Source organism: Antechinus flavipes, chromosome 3, assembly GCF_016432865.1.
Source record: "Antechinus flavipes isolate AdamAnt ecotype Samford, QLD, Australia chromosome 3, AdamAnt_v2, whole genome shotgun sequence".
NCBI classification, from domain to species: Eukaryota; Metazoa; Chordata; class Mammalia; order Dasyuromorphia; family Dasyuridae; genus Antechinus; species Antechinus flavipes.
Window position 1 is genome coordinate 88,380,089 of NC_067400.1, and position 16,415 is coordinate 88,396,503.

The window sequence follows — 16,415 nt, forward strand, 5'->3', positions numbered from 1 at the left end:
GTCCTATTGTATTTGAATTGCTCCTTAGAGATTTATTGTAGGTTTGTGAGTAGAATTTTTTTAAGAACTAGGAATTTGAGTTAAAGTGGACGTCAATCTCTATCTAAACATGAGAATTATCCCCACTATAATGTATCCCCCCCAAAAAAAATCACCTAGCCATCGTTTGAAGACCTTCAAAGGATTCCCTTCCTCCCCCCTACTCCACATTTCTCAAAGCAGCCTATTCCGTTTCTGAATAGCCTTAAATTATGAAATTAGGAAACTAATTTTGTCTTTTTGTAAATTACACTCATTGCTCCTAGTTTTACCAGCATTCTCTCCACTGTGCTATTTCACTGTCCAATAATTGTTGTTCAGTCGTGTCTGACTCTTTGTGATCCCATTTAGGATTTTCTTGGCAAAGATACTAGAGTGGTTTGCCATTTCTTTCCCCAGCTCATTTCACAAATGAGGAAACAGAGGCAAACAGGGTAAAGTGACTTGTTTAGAGTCACACAGCCTATAAGTGGCTCAGGTTGGATTTGACTCCACAGATTTCTGACTTTAGTCCCAGCATTCCGTCTATGATGCTTAGGGACCTCTTTGATTACCATGTCATTTATCACTCCAAACTTTGCTGAACATGCCATTTATACTTTATAAAAATCTTTAATAAGCACAGGTCCAAATCCATTTTCCCCAGATTGTCTTGCACATCCTCCCTTCTCTCCTCTGACATTGCCATTACTCTGGTTTAGTTTTTCATCCACCTATTCAATAAATTTCAGTAGCTCCCTATTGCTTTCAAGAACAACTGTAAAATCCCCTTCTTGGCTTTTAAAGCCTTTCATATCTTAACTCTTTGCTACCTTTCTAGTATTCTTATACCCTCAGATCCCTTACAGTCCAGTGATATTAACCCCCTTGTTGTTCCTTACACGTGATACTCCATTTTTTTGACTAAACATTTTCACTGGGTAATCCTGATACTTGGAATGTTTTACTTTCTCTTCTTCATCTTCTGACCTCCTTGATTTTTTTCCTTCAAGTCTCAGCTAAAATACCATCTTCTGCAAGAAGTACATTTTAATGTACTTTTAATGCTAATGACTTTCCTTTGAGATTCCCTCTGGCTTACACTATGTATCTTGGATCTCCATAATTGTACACACCATTTTCCTTGTTGAATTGTTGAATTCCTAAAGAACAGAAACTGCCTTGATCCTTTAAAAAAAATTGCATTTTTAATGCTTAGTACAGTGTCTAGCATAGAGTAGACACATAAGTGCTTATTGACATGAATTGGCTTATTATACATCTTAAGCTTCTTCTCCATGAAAACTTTCCTGGTTTCTTCTCCCATCTCCTTATTTTTATACCTCTCTCTCAAGCTACCTAAACTTTGATTACTTTTTTCTTCACTTTATGTTTATTCCATGTATACTTATCTATTTACTTGTTGTCTTAGAATGCAGACTCTTTGTAAGTAAATTGTTTCTCTTATCTGTATGTTTAGCACCTACTATGGCCTGGCATGCAGTAGGTACTTTTTATTGATCATAAGCAACCATGTGCTTCTTTTATTATCTTCTTACTTTCCTGGGAAATAGATTTTGTTAGTTAATTTTTTTGGTCTTCTCCAGTGCAAAGGTCATTTTCTTTGGCATGGAAGTCAGAAATAAAATCAGAATTAAATAGCTGTTTTTTTCTCTGTCAGTTGCCCATCCATTCCAAACAAAGGTCTTGTCCTTTCATTGATCCTGTTCTTTCTCCCAAGTAAAAAAAGAGACCCTCCCTGCAAAAAACAAAACAAAACAAAACACCTCTTTGTTGCCTTTAGCTTCTTTGTCTGCCTCAGCTAATTCTAAATTTTAGCACTTCCAATACTATTTGAACAAGAGTAAGCCTTTAATTTATATTCATATCCTTTTTTGTTCATTTCTTCTCCAAAACCTCAATTTGTCATTGAGCTTCCTATGAATCCACATTGGTCTCTTTAAACGTACTCTATGTCCTTCTCTTCCCATTTGTTACTCTTGGAATCATATCTACCTTTGTTCTGAACCTTTTCTAAAATCTACTTTCCCATAATTCAGAGTGCATGTTATAACTATACTTTTCATTTCCCCTCCTCTATCAGAAATTCTAGGAGAGATTGGTCACTTTCTTATCATTATACCAGGTAGTTTCTCCTTGTTGGTGAAGATCAACTCTATATTAGAATGTCTCTTCCTTTGTTCCTCTACCCTATTAAAGATGAAATTATTGCCAAGGCAAGTCAGGAAGTTATTAGAGGCTCTCCTTTTGTCATTGAGAGAGAGATCTAACAGATACCTAGACAATTGAAGCTCCTTCACTCCTTTGCCAGGCATATGATACCAAAACTCCTTATTTTATCTTTTGATCCAAATACTCTACTAATTCAGTCATTTCTGTTTCTTCACAAAATATTCTATAATTCTTCATTTTGTGCTCAGTGCAGTGTTAGGTATTTAATAAATATTTCTTGACTGATTAAGTCTTTGCATTCTTCTTTCCTTGAATATATTTTATTAGTGCTATCTCACTCTTTCCCATCTTTTGTCTATCCTATTTTTTGATTAAGTTATGCATATCCAGTGTCACTATACAGACGTAAGTTTCATCCTTATCTATAAGATCAAATTTTATTCATTATTTTCATATTTCTGGTATCTCTTGTTTGTTACCTAATCTTTGGTCATTTGTATAGTGACTCTTGGTGCCATAGTTTTTTTTACTATTGGCTTCCCTTTGGATTTTGTCTACTGTGAATTTCTATATATGTCAATTGCTATACTCCCTTCATTGTATCTGTTTTTTATGATATTGGCCTTAATGGCTAAGTACACAGTAATCCCTCTTTGATTCTCTTTAGTTTGAAGTTCTTTTTATTAACTTCTTAAGATACCTGCTGAATACATTTTTCTATTGCATTTTTATGTATTTTATCAAATATTTCCCAATTACATTTTAATTTAGTTCAGTAGCACTTAGGAGCCATGGCTTTGACGTTTCTATCGTAGATGACTCCTTTCTTTTATATACTTTATTCTTTCCAGGTTTCCTTGGAAATTGTTTAGTCATTTGTTTTAATAATTCTTATCAGATGGATTCTTCTTGTTTTTTTCTTTATGACCATTATTCACATCCTGCTTGACAAATACATTCTTGCCAAGCTTGTTAGGGATAGTCCAGCTCTGACCAAGAACCTATCATCCCTATATTTTAAGCAATAGTCAAGAAGTCTAAACTCTATCTTTATATGTCAACTTCTTACCCAGATGTTCACTTATTACTTGATTTTTATCTTTTATATCTCTTATCTTCAATGGACAATAGTGAAGAAAACACTCTGTCTCTATGATCTACGATTTCTTGCTTATGAGTTGACAATTGCAAGCAATATTTTATAAGGTTTTTTGAGGAAATAATAGGATAATTGGCTTTTATGAGTAACATATCAGCTAATTAATGCTAGTATCATTCTGGTAAAGATGATTGAAGTTTTGTAGCACTACCAGAGTATTGCACTTTCTGAGCAGCCACTAAACAATCCAGTGAAGAATATACCATGTTTTTTTGTTTTGTTTTGTTTTGTTTTTACAGTTGATTGTGACAGTAATGGGTAGCTAGGTGGAACAGAAGATAAAATTCTGGGCCTGGAGATGGGAGAACATCAGTTCAAATTTGGTCTCAGACATTTGCCTAGTTGTGTGATCCTGAACAAGTCAATTAATCTTGTTTACCTCAGTTCTCTGATTTGTAAAATGATTTGGAGAAGGAAAATGGCAAGCTGCTCTAGTATCTTTGCCATTAAAATGGCAAATGGGATCATAATAAGTTAGATACCATTAATCAATTAAATAACAAAATCGTATGGGGGTAGCTAGTGAGATATTGGGCTGCTTAAACTTTTTCTACTCATTACCCCTTTTAGCCTGAGAAATTGTTATCCTATGTATATAAATATATAAAATAGGTAGTCAAATAAAACACTGATAATAAATTGTAATTTTGTGACTCCACATTCAGTTATAATACCCCCATATGGGGTCATGAATCACAGATTAAGAAGCTGAGGGATAGGGTCCTAGGTCTCTAGTTATCTGAATACAAATCCAGCTTCAGACACTAACTAGCTATGTGATTCACAGCAAATTACTTCTACTTGTTTCAGTTCCGTATCTGTAAAACGGGGACACACTGCAGAAGAAAATGGTAAACAATTGCAATATTACATTAACAAGGAGGGAGGTTGGTGGCTCACAATTCATAATACTTTACAACTTATAAAATTATTTCCTTACAACTTTGTAATATATGAAGGAGAAGCAGTAGTAGTTCATTGTGTAGATGAATAAGTTGACTTTAGAGAAAATGAGTGACTTTACCATATTTGCATTATTATTAAGTTATTCTTAGTTCATTGTTCTGGCTTCTTTAGTATCTATGAGTAGAAGTTTACTATTCAGTTTCTTATTGGATAACTGGAGCCATATTACTGTCTAAAATTAGAAATTTGATTATTCTCCTTTCACTGACTTCCCTGCTGAGCAAATCCAGGGCTTCATGTTATAGCAAATACTACTGCTTACTTTGTCATAGCCATTCAATTAAAATTTCATACCTTTCTTGTCTCAAGAGAATTTGTTTTAACCTATTCTTGTGTTTGTGGCCCAAACATTCTATTTGCCTTTTATAAGAAAATTGCTGAGCAGTGACTTAAGTGTAGTAATTGGGCAATATTATATATGTCTGTCTTAGGTTGAGTTTAGAATCTGCCAGATCTAGACTATATAATGGCAGGACTTGTGTAAATATGAGTTCTTTTATCTCTGGACTGTCCTTGTAAATAATTCTTCAAAAAACAAACGTCTTTGTATACAAGTTAATAATTTATTTTATAGCATGTTCTGTTGAGTCTCATTAACTGTAATAAGTGTTAGATCTTAAAAGTCAATTAAGTTTGTTTTTTTAGAAGTCACCCCTTTCTTTTTTTCCAAATTTATTTTATTTAAAAAACAGAATAAGAAAAAAACAAAAGGAGTACACCCCCTTTTTCATGATGTGATTTTCTTTTTGTGATCTTGAAATGAAAGGGCCAACATAACAAAATAATACTATGTTTGGGGATATATAATCTCAGTGTTGTGAGTTCTTCTCCCCAGTTCTATGGATCACAACCCATATATCATCCTATGTCACTTTCGTTCATATTCTCTTGTAAATCCACCATAAAGATTTGGTTGACTGTGCCTCAAGAAGTGAGGGGAGAGTGGTTCCTTTAGATTTTTTGACATTTTGTTGCTATAAATGGAGCTTACAGTGTGTCCATTGGTCAACCCTTGCTCTTGCTATGTAGGACACTAATTTTCCTTTTCCAATCATTTATCATCTTTTTCTAACTTTCTGTGAATAATTCCTTGCTTGTACTGTGCTTCAGCCTGCAAATACTTACCATGTACCTCTCTTTTACCCTTTAGATAATACTCAGCTTAATTTCTCAGAGACTGTTGTAGTATTTTATGAATTTCTATTACATAAAATTCTATCATACAAAGTCACCAAATATTGGTATTAAAGTCTTTTTTCTGGAAGGAATTTTGGGGACATTAAACATATATATATATATGTGTGTGTGTGTGTGTGTATATATATATATATATATATATATATACACACACACACACATATACAGAGAGAGAGAGAGAGAGAGAGAGAGAGAAAGAAAGGGGGAGAGGGAGGGCAAGAGGGGAAAGGGGAGGGGGAGGGAAAAGGGGAAAAGGGAGGGGAAGGGAGAGGGGGAAGGGAAAGGGAGAGGGGGAGGGAAAGAGGGAGAGAGAGAGCTCGTGCGACCAAAAATTCCCAATGGCAATATAGCCTATTCTCTTTCAATTCTGGGTCCAGTTTAATGTTCATTTGTAGGATCTATTATGTATGTGTCTACTTGGAGGGGTGTGTTTGTGTCTATACCAATGGACAAATTATATGACTGATTATTCAGTTATATATCATAAGCAAGACAAAAAAAGCTTTCTTCATTTCTATGGTTTTTCCTGTTAGGTTAAACTATTTTGATTTTACATGGAAGATTTTGTAGTACATTCAGTATAAGTTATTTGACTTGCCCTAAAAGAAACCTCATATTTCCATTTGAAAAAGTTTTAGAAATACTTCTTTGTAGGAAATAGCAGTATTAGCATTTTTATCATAAAGACAGAACAACTGAAATACTGATGGAGGTCGAGATTTACCCAAAGCAAGTTAAGAAAGCTGCAAAGTGACTATAGAATATTTTGCTTCACATTCCCAGCATGAGGCACAGTACTTTTGCTTAGCTCGGAATAGTATTCTGTATTAGGGCATGTTCTGAGACATTCTCTACAAAATAAATTAAGCTCCAAAGGTCCATTTCTATGTTGTGTTTTAGATAATTGTGCAATTATTCTTTTTTTTCTATTTAAAGTATGCCTAACAGATTGATTTTTGGGTATATTTGAAACTTCAGAGCAATAAATTGGAGGAAAAAACAAGACTTCAAGAGAAACAAAGGAGAGAAGCATTTAATATTCAAAATCCCTGGTAAGTTAAAGTTTAATATTTGTAAGAATTGACAAAAAATGAAATTGATTTTTCAATCAAGTGTTTGTCAAATGTCTACTATGTTGTAGGCACTGAGAATATATTGGTTTGAGGAGAGATGGACATTTCCCACATGATGTGAGGGGCGTCATTATTACCAAAGTAGAAGACTGTCATACAATTGTTCTGAAAAGGAACTTTGGTGGGGCCATTACTAGTGTAGGACTACTGGAGCTTTGATCCAGGGCCCCAAAGAAGGCTGTCTTCTCTTTCACTTGATTGAATTTATCCTCATTATATCTAAGATTATTTTCACATCATTATTTCTAAATTTGCAGTAAGGGTGCATTTTGAACAGACTTCTTTGGGTACCAAAATCGTGAGCTACTTTGGCATCCTAATCAAGTCTGACTGTTTGAAGTTATCTGTTCTTGTCCTCTAAGTGATGTCTTCAATATTGTACAATGCTTAGATTCTCTTTTCTTCCTCTGAATCAACTCTTGCAGAAGATCAGCGATCTTATAAGTTTCTAAAAAGTATGAAAAGGGGTGGAGGGAGGGAGGTCAGTAAATCAACTAGTATAAAATTAGGAAGTGGATAGATAGAGCACTGGGTCTGGAATTAAATCTGGACTCTGACATTTAATGGTTATATGACCCTGTGCAAATAACATCCTCTACTATTTCACTTTCCTCAGTTTAAAATAAGAATAGTAACAGCACCTACTCCACAGAATTGTGAAAATCAAATAAGATATTTGCAAAAAAAAAAGTACATAGTACATAGGTGTTTATATAATTTATTTCCTTTTCCTTATGGATAATCAGGATTTGCCATTGGAGAGGAATAGAGAAGTGATTCAACCTTCTGGAAAATGTTACTTGTTTTCCATAGTGATAAATATGAAAGCTATCTCTTAGAAAAAACAGTTCTTTGAATTCACTAATTATATTTTTCCTAGAATTAATTTTAAGATAGAATAATTTTTTTTTGGGGGGGGGAGAGAGTAAAAGGTTTTTAATAGCATCAAGAGTCTGCCGGACTAAGAACTTACAGAGATTACTCCATATGAAGAAAAACTTCCTAAAAATTAGAGATGTTTAAAAAGGGAAAGGTTTAGCTCTTTAATGACTGCTCCATTATTGGAGGTCTTTGGGCAGAGATTAGATGAACTTTATGTAAAAGCTTGACCAAGTGGGTCCACTGATAATATATATGGTAGCATGGTAGGGAGTAGACATGAAAACTTAGGTTTGAATCCTAACTTGAATAAACACAAGTTAGATAATGATGAGTCAGTCACTCTCTCTGAGCTTCAGATTTCCCATCTTTCAGATGTGGGGATATTAGTGACTTTATCATACACCTATTGCACAAGACATGGTGAAGCTAAATAGAGATAAGTAAAATTGTATCTAAAAATAACTATTGCTGAATAGGGTACTATATACACTCTTTCTTCCAATGCTCTTTGCCTGGCTCTGGACCCATGCATGTGGTCTAAAGAAAATATAGTCCTGGGGGAATTTAATCTCCAATAAGAATATGGTAGACTCCCTTTTCTTATCTTCTTTTATTTGTTACATTAGTCCTGACCCCCATATCTGAGTGTCTTGGGGGGAAATGGTTGGTTCTTCCTAAGAGCAAGCAGAGTAAAAGATGTACTTACACATGCTAGACTCCTTTTCTCATCTTCTTTTACTTGTTACATAAGTTCTTAGCCCTCATTTCTGAGTACCTTGAGGGGATATGGTTCTCCCTAAGAGCATGGAGAGTAAAAAAATGCACTAATATGTGCTGGACTCCCTTTTCTTTTACTTGTCACATCAGTTCTTTCTTCCTGTATCTGAATGACTCTCCCCTAAGAGCATGGAGAGTAAAAAATTCACTCACACATGCTGGACTCCCTTTTCTTATCTTTTACTTATTATATCAACCCTGACCCCCGTATCTGAGTACCTTGGGGGGAAATGGTTGGCTCTCTCTGAGAGCATAGAGAATAAAAAATGTACTCGATGTACCATTAGATATTGGACAACTATCATCTTTGCTACACCAAAAGAAATGCTAAAGGACCCAAGAGACTCACAGTGTGCATTGACAAAACAACTTGAAACAGAATTCAGTTACAATTTATAATTATTGTGACACTCTCTCAGGACACTGAAATTTAAACCTCATGAGAACACATACTAGTCTGTGGGTCTGTGGAATAGACATTCCACAATTGATTTCAACTTTCAACTTTGTACTGTCCAAACTATCCGTGGTCTGTGTCTTCTGGTAAAAAGGTCTACAGTTGGACCAGACTTCTTACCGTCATTCATCATCTCTGAGAGTTCTAGAGTAGTTGACAAGGACTCTTCGTCGGCTCATCCATCAGCTCTGGCCAAAGGACCGAGGACTTCTAGATCTCTCAAATATATGAAGTTGCCATGAAGTCTGGGGCTGTTCATACTTGTTTGCCTAAGATGAGCAGTAGCTTCAGCCTTTTCTAGGTTGTATATGTGCTTTATTCTTGACCACTTGGAGCTGGGAAGTGGACAAGTGACTTGAAATCTTTCTGACATAATACCCTGAAAGGGAAGAGAGTTCCTTTTAGGGATTTGTCCTTTTCACAAAAGACCAAGCTCCCTCAGCACTATGTTACTGTATGTGGTTGACTGGAAATGGGGATGGACAATTTTGCACAAACCCAGAGATGGTTCTGGTCATAAGTATATAAAGTCTATTATCAGGCAAATGGAAACTACTCTGGACTTTATTCTTATCTGTAAAACGAGGGCATTAGAGTAAATGTTCCTAAAGGTTCCTTCCATCAGAAACATACTAGAAATACAAATCCGATTACTCTTAGCTTGAGTACATTTTTCTGAAACTATCACATGGAGAAAAGCTAAGCAAATGTGAACCAAAATTTTTTTTTAGCCTAGTCGATGGCTCCTGTCTTGGCAGTGCTAATACTCAGCATGCCATGATGTGCAGCTTCACAGCAAGTCAGTAACACATTGTCGTTTCTTTATGGAAAAGCATCCCAACTCTTCGTTTGCTTAAGAAAATCCTCATGGATACCAAATGGGACCACAACCACGAATCCTCGTCTATACACTCTCGATACCTTATTTCTGACTTTGTTCATTTGCTTCTGATTATTTTTAGTGTTGTCAATTATTTAGCTAACAGGCAGAAAACTAGGCTTTTATTGACATCCAAAGGGACTCTCCTGAGTGTAATAACAGAGGCAGTTTATTGAATGCCTGTGAGGTTGCTTTCTAATTGTACACATTAATCTGCCCATGCAAGCTGGCTGAAAATACACAAGCAGATTGCACACGCAGATGGAGCACACAGGATGGTTTTTATGAAAAGACCTCTGGAATGCACTTCTGCAGTATGGCCGTTTCCTTTAAAAACAACAGAAAAGTGGATGGCAGAGATGGTTTCAATGGGAGGCTGGGAGCAAGCCAGGATTATGGTCTGTCAGGCTTAGAGACCTGTCTTGGTTGGGGACAGACCTTAAATCTCACAATGGAGAGTTACTTGGTTTTAGGATGCTGAGCAATGACATGAAGATCGAGAGTCATGGCAGGCAACAGATGTAAACCCGATCTCAGTACTTCTGAAGATTATATTTAGTCCCTAAATCATCCCAGCTCTTTTCAAGTCCAAATGTGATTATTTTCAGTATAGCTTTATGCATTTCACTGAGGGGATACTATTGTACAAAATAACAACACTGTCTTAATATCTCTGTTAAAGGAGAAGAAGGATTCTAGATCATTGAAACTAGTATGCATAACATTTTTTCAATCTAAATTGTATTGTGAAGTCAGGAAGACCCAAGTTCAGATCAGGTCTTAGACACTTAACACTTCCTAGATTGTGACTCTAGACAAGTCACTTAACCCCAATTGCCTCAGCAAAAATAAATAAATAAATCATATGGTGAATCTTTGAAAGGACATACACACACATACATTTAAGTGTCCACAGATGTATAGAGATTTAAGTGACTGGACATATATAGATGACATCCATATTTTTTAGATATAGTTGCACAGTCTAAATATGCATATATTCACACATTTGTATAGATATGACTATATATTGTCTATTTTAAATTTCACTTATATACATATATTTGCATATATAAAACACACATATGTGTATATGCACTTAAAATTTCTCTAGGCAAGTGTTTAAAACTAATTTGAAATTCCTAAAATGAGAACAGTGAAATAAGAAATACAGCAAGCTGTTTCACCCAGGAGGAGCCAACTGTGCATGCTCTTTGATCTAGCAATACCACTGCTAGGTCAATATCCCAAGGATATGTAAAAAAGTGGAAAAGGACCTAGCTGTTAAATATATACATACATACACACACATACACATATACATATGCATGTATATATACACACATACATACACACATACATGTATATACATGTACGAATACACATATACACTATATATGATATGTATAACACACACATGTATATACATGTAGGAATATACATATACATATATACTATATATGATATATTATACACATATACATGTATGAATATACACACATACACATATGACATGTAATATATGCACATATATGTATATACATGTAGGAATTCACATATACATATATACACTATATATAACACACACATATATGTATATACATGTAGGAATATACATATACATATATACACACTATATGATATATAATATATATACACATATATGTATGAACATACATATACATATATACTATATATGATATGTATAATATATATCATATATATGTATGTACATATATATAATATATATATTATATAGAGAGAGTGAGGGGGGGGAGAGGGGGCGGGGAGAGAGAGAGAGAGAGAGAGCGTGAACGAGCAACTTTTTGTGGTGTCAAAGAATTGGAAGAGAAAGGAATGCCCATCAATTGGGGAATGGCTAAACAAACTATAGTATAGAATTGTAATGGAATAATATTGTGCTGTAAGAAATGATGAGCAGGTAGATTTCAGAGAAAAAAAAGACTTACATGTACTGATGCAAAGTAAAGTGAACAGAACCAGGAGAATGTCACACAGCAATATTTTTCAATAAAGAATTGTGAATGACTTAGCTGTTCTCAGCATTATAATGATCCAAGACAATCCAAAGGACTAATGATGAAGCATGCTATCTGCCTTCAGAGAAAGAATATATTGTTTTAATACAGACTGAAGCATTGTTATTTTTTACTTTCTTTTGGTTCTTCTCTTATAAAATAACTAATATGGAAATGTTTTACATAATTGCACAAGAATAACCTATATCTGATTGCTTATCATCTCAGGAAGGGAGGAGGAGAGAGAAAAGGATAGAATTTGGAACTCAAAACTTATTTTTTAAAAAATTTTTATTTAATAATTACTTTATATTGACAGAATCCATGCCAGGGTAATTTTTTTTTACAACATTATCCCTTGCACTCGTTTCTGTTCCGATTTTTCCCCTCCCTCCCTCCACCCCCTCCTCTAGATGGCAAGCAGTTTTATATATGTTAGATATGTTGCAGTATATCCTAGATACAATATATGTTTGCAGAACCGAACAGTTCTCTTGTTGCATAGGGAGAATTGGATTCAGAAGGTAAAAATAACCCGGGAAGAAAAACAAAAATGCAGATAGTTCACATTCGTTTCCCAGTGTGAAATTCAAAACTTAGAATAAAAACAAATGTTAAATTATTTTAACATGTAATTGGGGGAATATATATGTGTGTTCATGTATGTGGGTATATATATACCCACATACATGTATATCCATAAATATATGGATTAAACCTCCCCCCCCCCCACACACACACAATTGACAATCTAAAGGAATAAAATGTATGCTGGTCTACAAGTCCTAAGACCCATGCCCATGTCACTGTGTAACTTCTCTGAGTCTTAATTTTCTCATCATATAATAATAATAATGATTATTTTTCCCACCTCAAGAAGCTTGATGGAAATATCAAATGAATCAGTAGAAGCAAAAATGCCCTAAATTCTAAAGCAAAATACAGATGCTCTCCCCACCCCAACTCCTAATCTAGATGTGATTTGATTGATGTGAAACTCCCTTTACTGATAAAGATCCACAATTCATATATAATTCATTCTTAGAGAATTTCCTAGAGGCAATAAGAAATTAAGTGACTTGTCCATGTTTATCTAATTAATATGTGTCACTCAGGACCCAAACTGAGGTTTTCCTGAGGTTGAGGTTATTAGCTCTCTTTATCTTCTCACCATATCACCTCTCCTATATAAGTGTATGGTTATTGTTATTGTTTTTGTTATTATTTTAAAATGATTGAATATTACTTGGTATCAGTAATCCTTATTTTGGAAGTGTGCTAAAGATTTGTTGGGTTTTTAGTACCCTTCAGAATGTTAAATGTTCTTTTGTCTAGATGATCTTTATTTTTGCAATCTTTCCCCTTGGATGATGTAGCAAATACAGTTACCTCTTAATAGTCTGTCTAGCTTATTTGCAGGCCAGTAGGGAGGTCCCACCTGGGAGCTAGAGTGCTGTGAAATCACAGATAATGGAAATTTGACAGCATATAAATAACCTAATCATCCTTCTGTGGATCTTTTTCAATCTCCTTTTAGAAAAAAAAATGACCATGGCTGAGTATAGGACTCCCAGCAAGGGTTGAAAATTTGTTCATCAATTTAGAATAGATTTGGTGGTCTCTTCTAACTTCTCCTGTAGACACTGAACAATATATCTATCTACTCTGGAGAAATCTTCTCATTGAGTAACAAATGATCTTTTGGTCAGGTAAGCCTGGACTTAATTCTTTTTTTCATTTGGATAATTTGTAGCTCAGTAGGTAAGAAAGCCACACAGGTAAGATCAAAATGATTTTTTTTTCTGATTTTCTCATTCTATCCTGGATAAAAATTACTGGTGTGGAATATTTGGAGAAAAAAATTCGTAGCAGACACTACAACATTGTGATTTTGTCACTGTCAGGAACCTAGAGAGAAGTGCTATAGTGGATATATGTAAATGGATCTCAGTAATTTGGGAGTCCTTTACAATAGTACATATCAATTGATAATCCATCTATGCTTGCTTTTCTTATATGACTATTGTCCAGATCTTTCTCCAACTTTGCAACAGGAGGTCCTTCCAATGTTCTAAAGAACTTGTTACTCTCTCTTGATATTTCAAGGGTATCAGTGTATTCTTTTGCTTGACATTGTTTATTCTTGGCATTTATGATCAATGCATCTTCCCTTCACTGTCCCTCATCGGTAAATTGCTCCAGCTTGCTCATATCTTCTATGTACTTATCTCTTGCCCTCTGAAAAGTTTTAATCATTTGGTGGCAGTTGTAAGTTGTCTTATTGTCTTAAAACCACAGTGGTAGAATGTTAGTTTTAAAAGGTGTCCTTTTGTTTTCATGAGAAGCTTCTTGTTGGTAAAGGAACTTCACAATTTCTCTAAAACAATCCCTCCTTCTCTTAAACCTCTGGACCCAACTCACTGCTATCCATACTGTTCGACATGAAATGCATGTAGAAAGAGCTGGAGCATGCATGAGAACAAGTCTGTAGGAACCATCCCAGGTAGCTTGTATCAAAGCTCTCTGGGAATTTCTAGAGACCCTAGGGACACAGGACTGAATGCTAAAAAGTTGCATGCTTTGCAGCCATGAAATAACCTTTGTATTGATCACTTGAGCAGGAAGAACAAATGTTACAGTAAAACTGCCCCCTGAATTGTGCTTTGAAGGAAGCTAGAAACTGAGTGAAACAGAGGTGAGGAAAAAGAGCATTTCAGACATGATGGGACCATCTGGGCAAAGACAGGAAATGGAATATTGTATTTTTCAGGCCAGTCTGACTAGAACAATGAGTTTGTGAAGGGGAGCATTGATTTTGCTGATTCATTTCATGTATCTCTTACATATAATCATGTTGTCTCTAAGAAGCCTTTTCATCTCTAAATAATAGAGCATGCTTGATAACGGTTAAGAGATTTTTTTAAAAAGAGGCTGATCTTTCCAGTGTGAATGGACAGGCAAAACTCGTTTGAATAATTTGAGATTCTTGTAGGAGGCTTTGTGACATTCTGGGGTTGATGCAATCAGTACAATGTCACCTGCAAACACAAGCATATGCTTCTCCATCCATCCACTTTGACTTCGATGCTGTGCTGGTTCTCTTCCATCACGCTAGCAAATACCTTTGGCAAGCATACATCTCTTTATTTTATGACTTGCTTGATGGCTGCTATCAGGGTCATTGAACAGGGTTATTTCCATCATATTTTCTAAGGAATATTGAATGATTTTATATATGGATGAGAAACATGGCATTTTCTTCTCCTGAAACAAATGCTTTTCTATAATCAACAGACATCTATTATAGTATTTTTATATTCTCTACATCTTCAGTTAATGATAAACTGATCCCATGGTATAGTGGATAGAATGAAATAAACATAAGTGGATATAAAAGAAATATTGCAGTATTTAATTTGCCATATTTAACATTTTTTTCTTATGGGAAAAAATGTATTGAGTCCCCAACAACTAATTTACAAATTAATTTTTGGAACACAATATTAGATTTAGGTGTGAGGCTGATCTGAATTTAAATACTACCTTAAATAACATCAGTCATGTCACCACTAACTGTATCATTTAACTGCTTGGAGTATGTTTCCTTATCTGTAAACTGGAGATAATAATATTTGAAACAAATTTTCATACCTCTACACACTAAAGGATGAGATATCTTGATTATTTGTTTAACTTGTGATAATCTGGACAATAGGCATTCTTTATTGACTTGGTTTTTATTGCATAGGTAGTTAGGGCAAACTCTATTGAGGAGTTATAAATCTTTTTCAGGAGGCTCTGTAGTGTTTGTGGGCTTGATCTAATTTTTATACTGTTGTCCCAAAATAAGAGCATCTGGAGGATATCAAGATATATAGATAATTCTTCTTCAATATGAACTTTTCCCAGGAGGCTCTATAGTCTGGGGACTTGATCTAATCAGCATGATGTTATCCAAACATGAGAGCATCTGGAAGACCTCAACATTGATAGATAATTCTTCTCCAACTTGAATCCTGCAATGGATTTCCCCCATTACTGTGGTGAACACTTTTGGGGGTCATAGCTCCCTGAGTTTTATTGCCCATCTGCTATTAATGATGACTGGAGGAAAAAAGGTTATCTCCATTATAACTTTCAAAGAATATTGAATAATTTTACTATATGTGTGGGAGAAACCTTGTTGGAAGAACAGTGCAATTTTTGTATCAAGTAAATACGTTTAGTGGGATCTTGATTTATGTCTTTTGGTTGATCGTGGGATAACAAAAATGTGGTCCTGTTACCACTAATACCCTTGTGAAAGATGCTTTCAGTACATATATGGAATTTATGGGCATAAACAATAGTTTCCTCAAAGTGTTTTATAAATAGAAAATAGGCTTCTTTTTCTAATATGTATGACTCAGAAGATGATTGGGAGTGGTATGGTGGCTGTGAGCAGACTGATGTTCATAACAGAGAGATAATTATTAAGAAAAATTAAAATAAAGAAAGAATGTTGTCCAAAAATGTACAAAAATAAGATAGGCTGCTTATGGGGTAAGAGCAGGGCTAGTGGGTTACTCATATGCTCCACTGGTATTTTCAAGATGACAAGGGAAATCACCTTGGATGGACTCATTATGGTGAACTAAAGGCATGGCCAGCACAGAAGGGACAGGAATGGTCCATGTGAATATTATTTTTTTTTTGTCTAGACCAGTGGTTTCAT

General features: G+C 34.9%; 1 protein-coding gene across 2 annotated transcripts in view; it reads left to right on the top strand.

The window, feature by feature from the left end:
• EPSTI1 (epithelial stromal interaction 1) overlaps positions 1 to 16,415 on the top strand; it is a 105,634-nt gene that overhangs the window by 43,571 nt on the left and 45,648 nt on the right. For both annotated transcript variants that reach the window (XM_051983861.1, XM_051983862.1), the window contains exon 6: positions 6,512 to 6,585. In XM_051983861.1, coding sequence (XP_051839821.1) covers positions 6,512 to 6,585 — 74 coding nt within the window. The remainder of the gene's footprint in view (positions 1 to 6,511; positions 6,586 to 16,415) is intronic.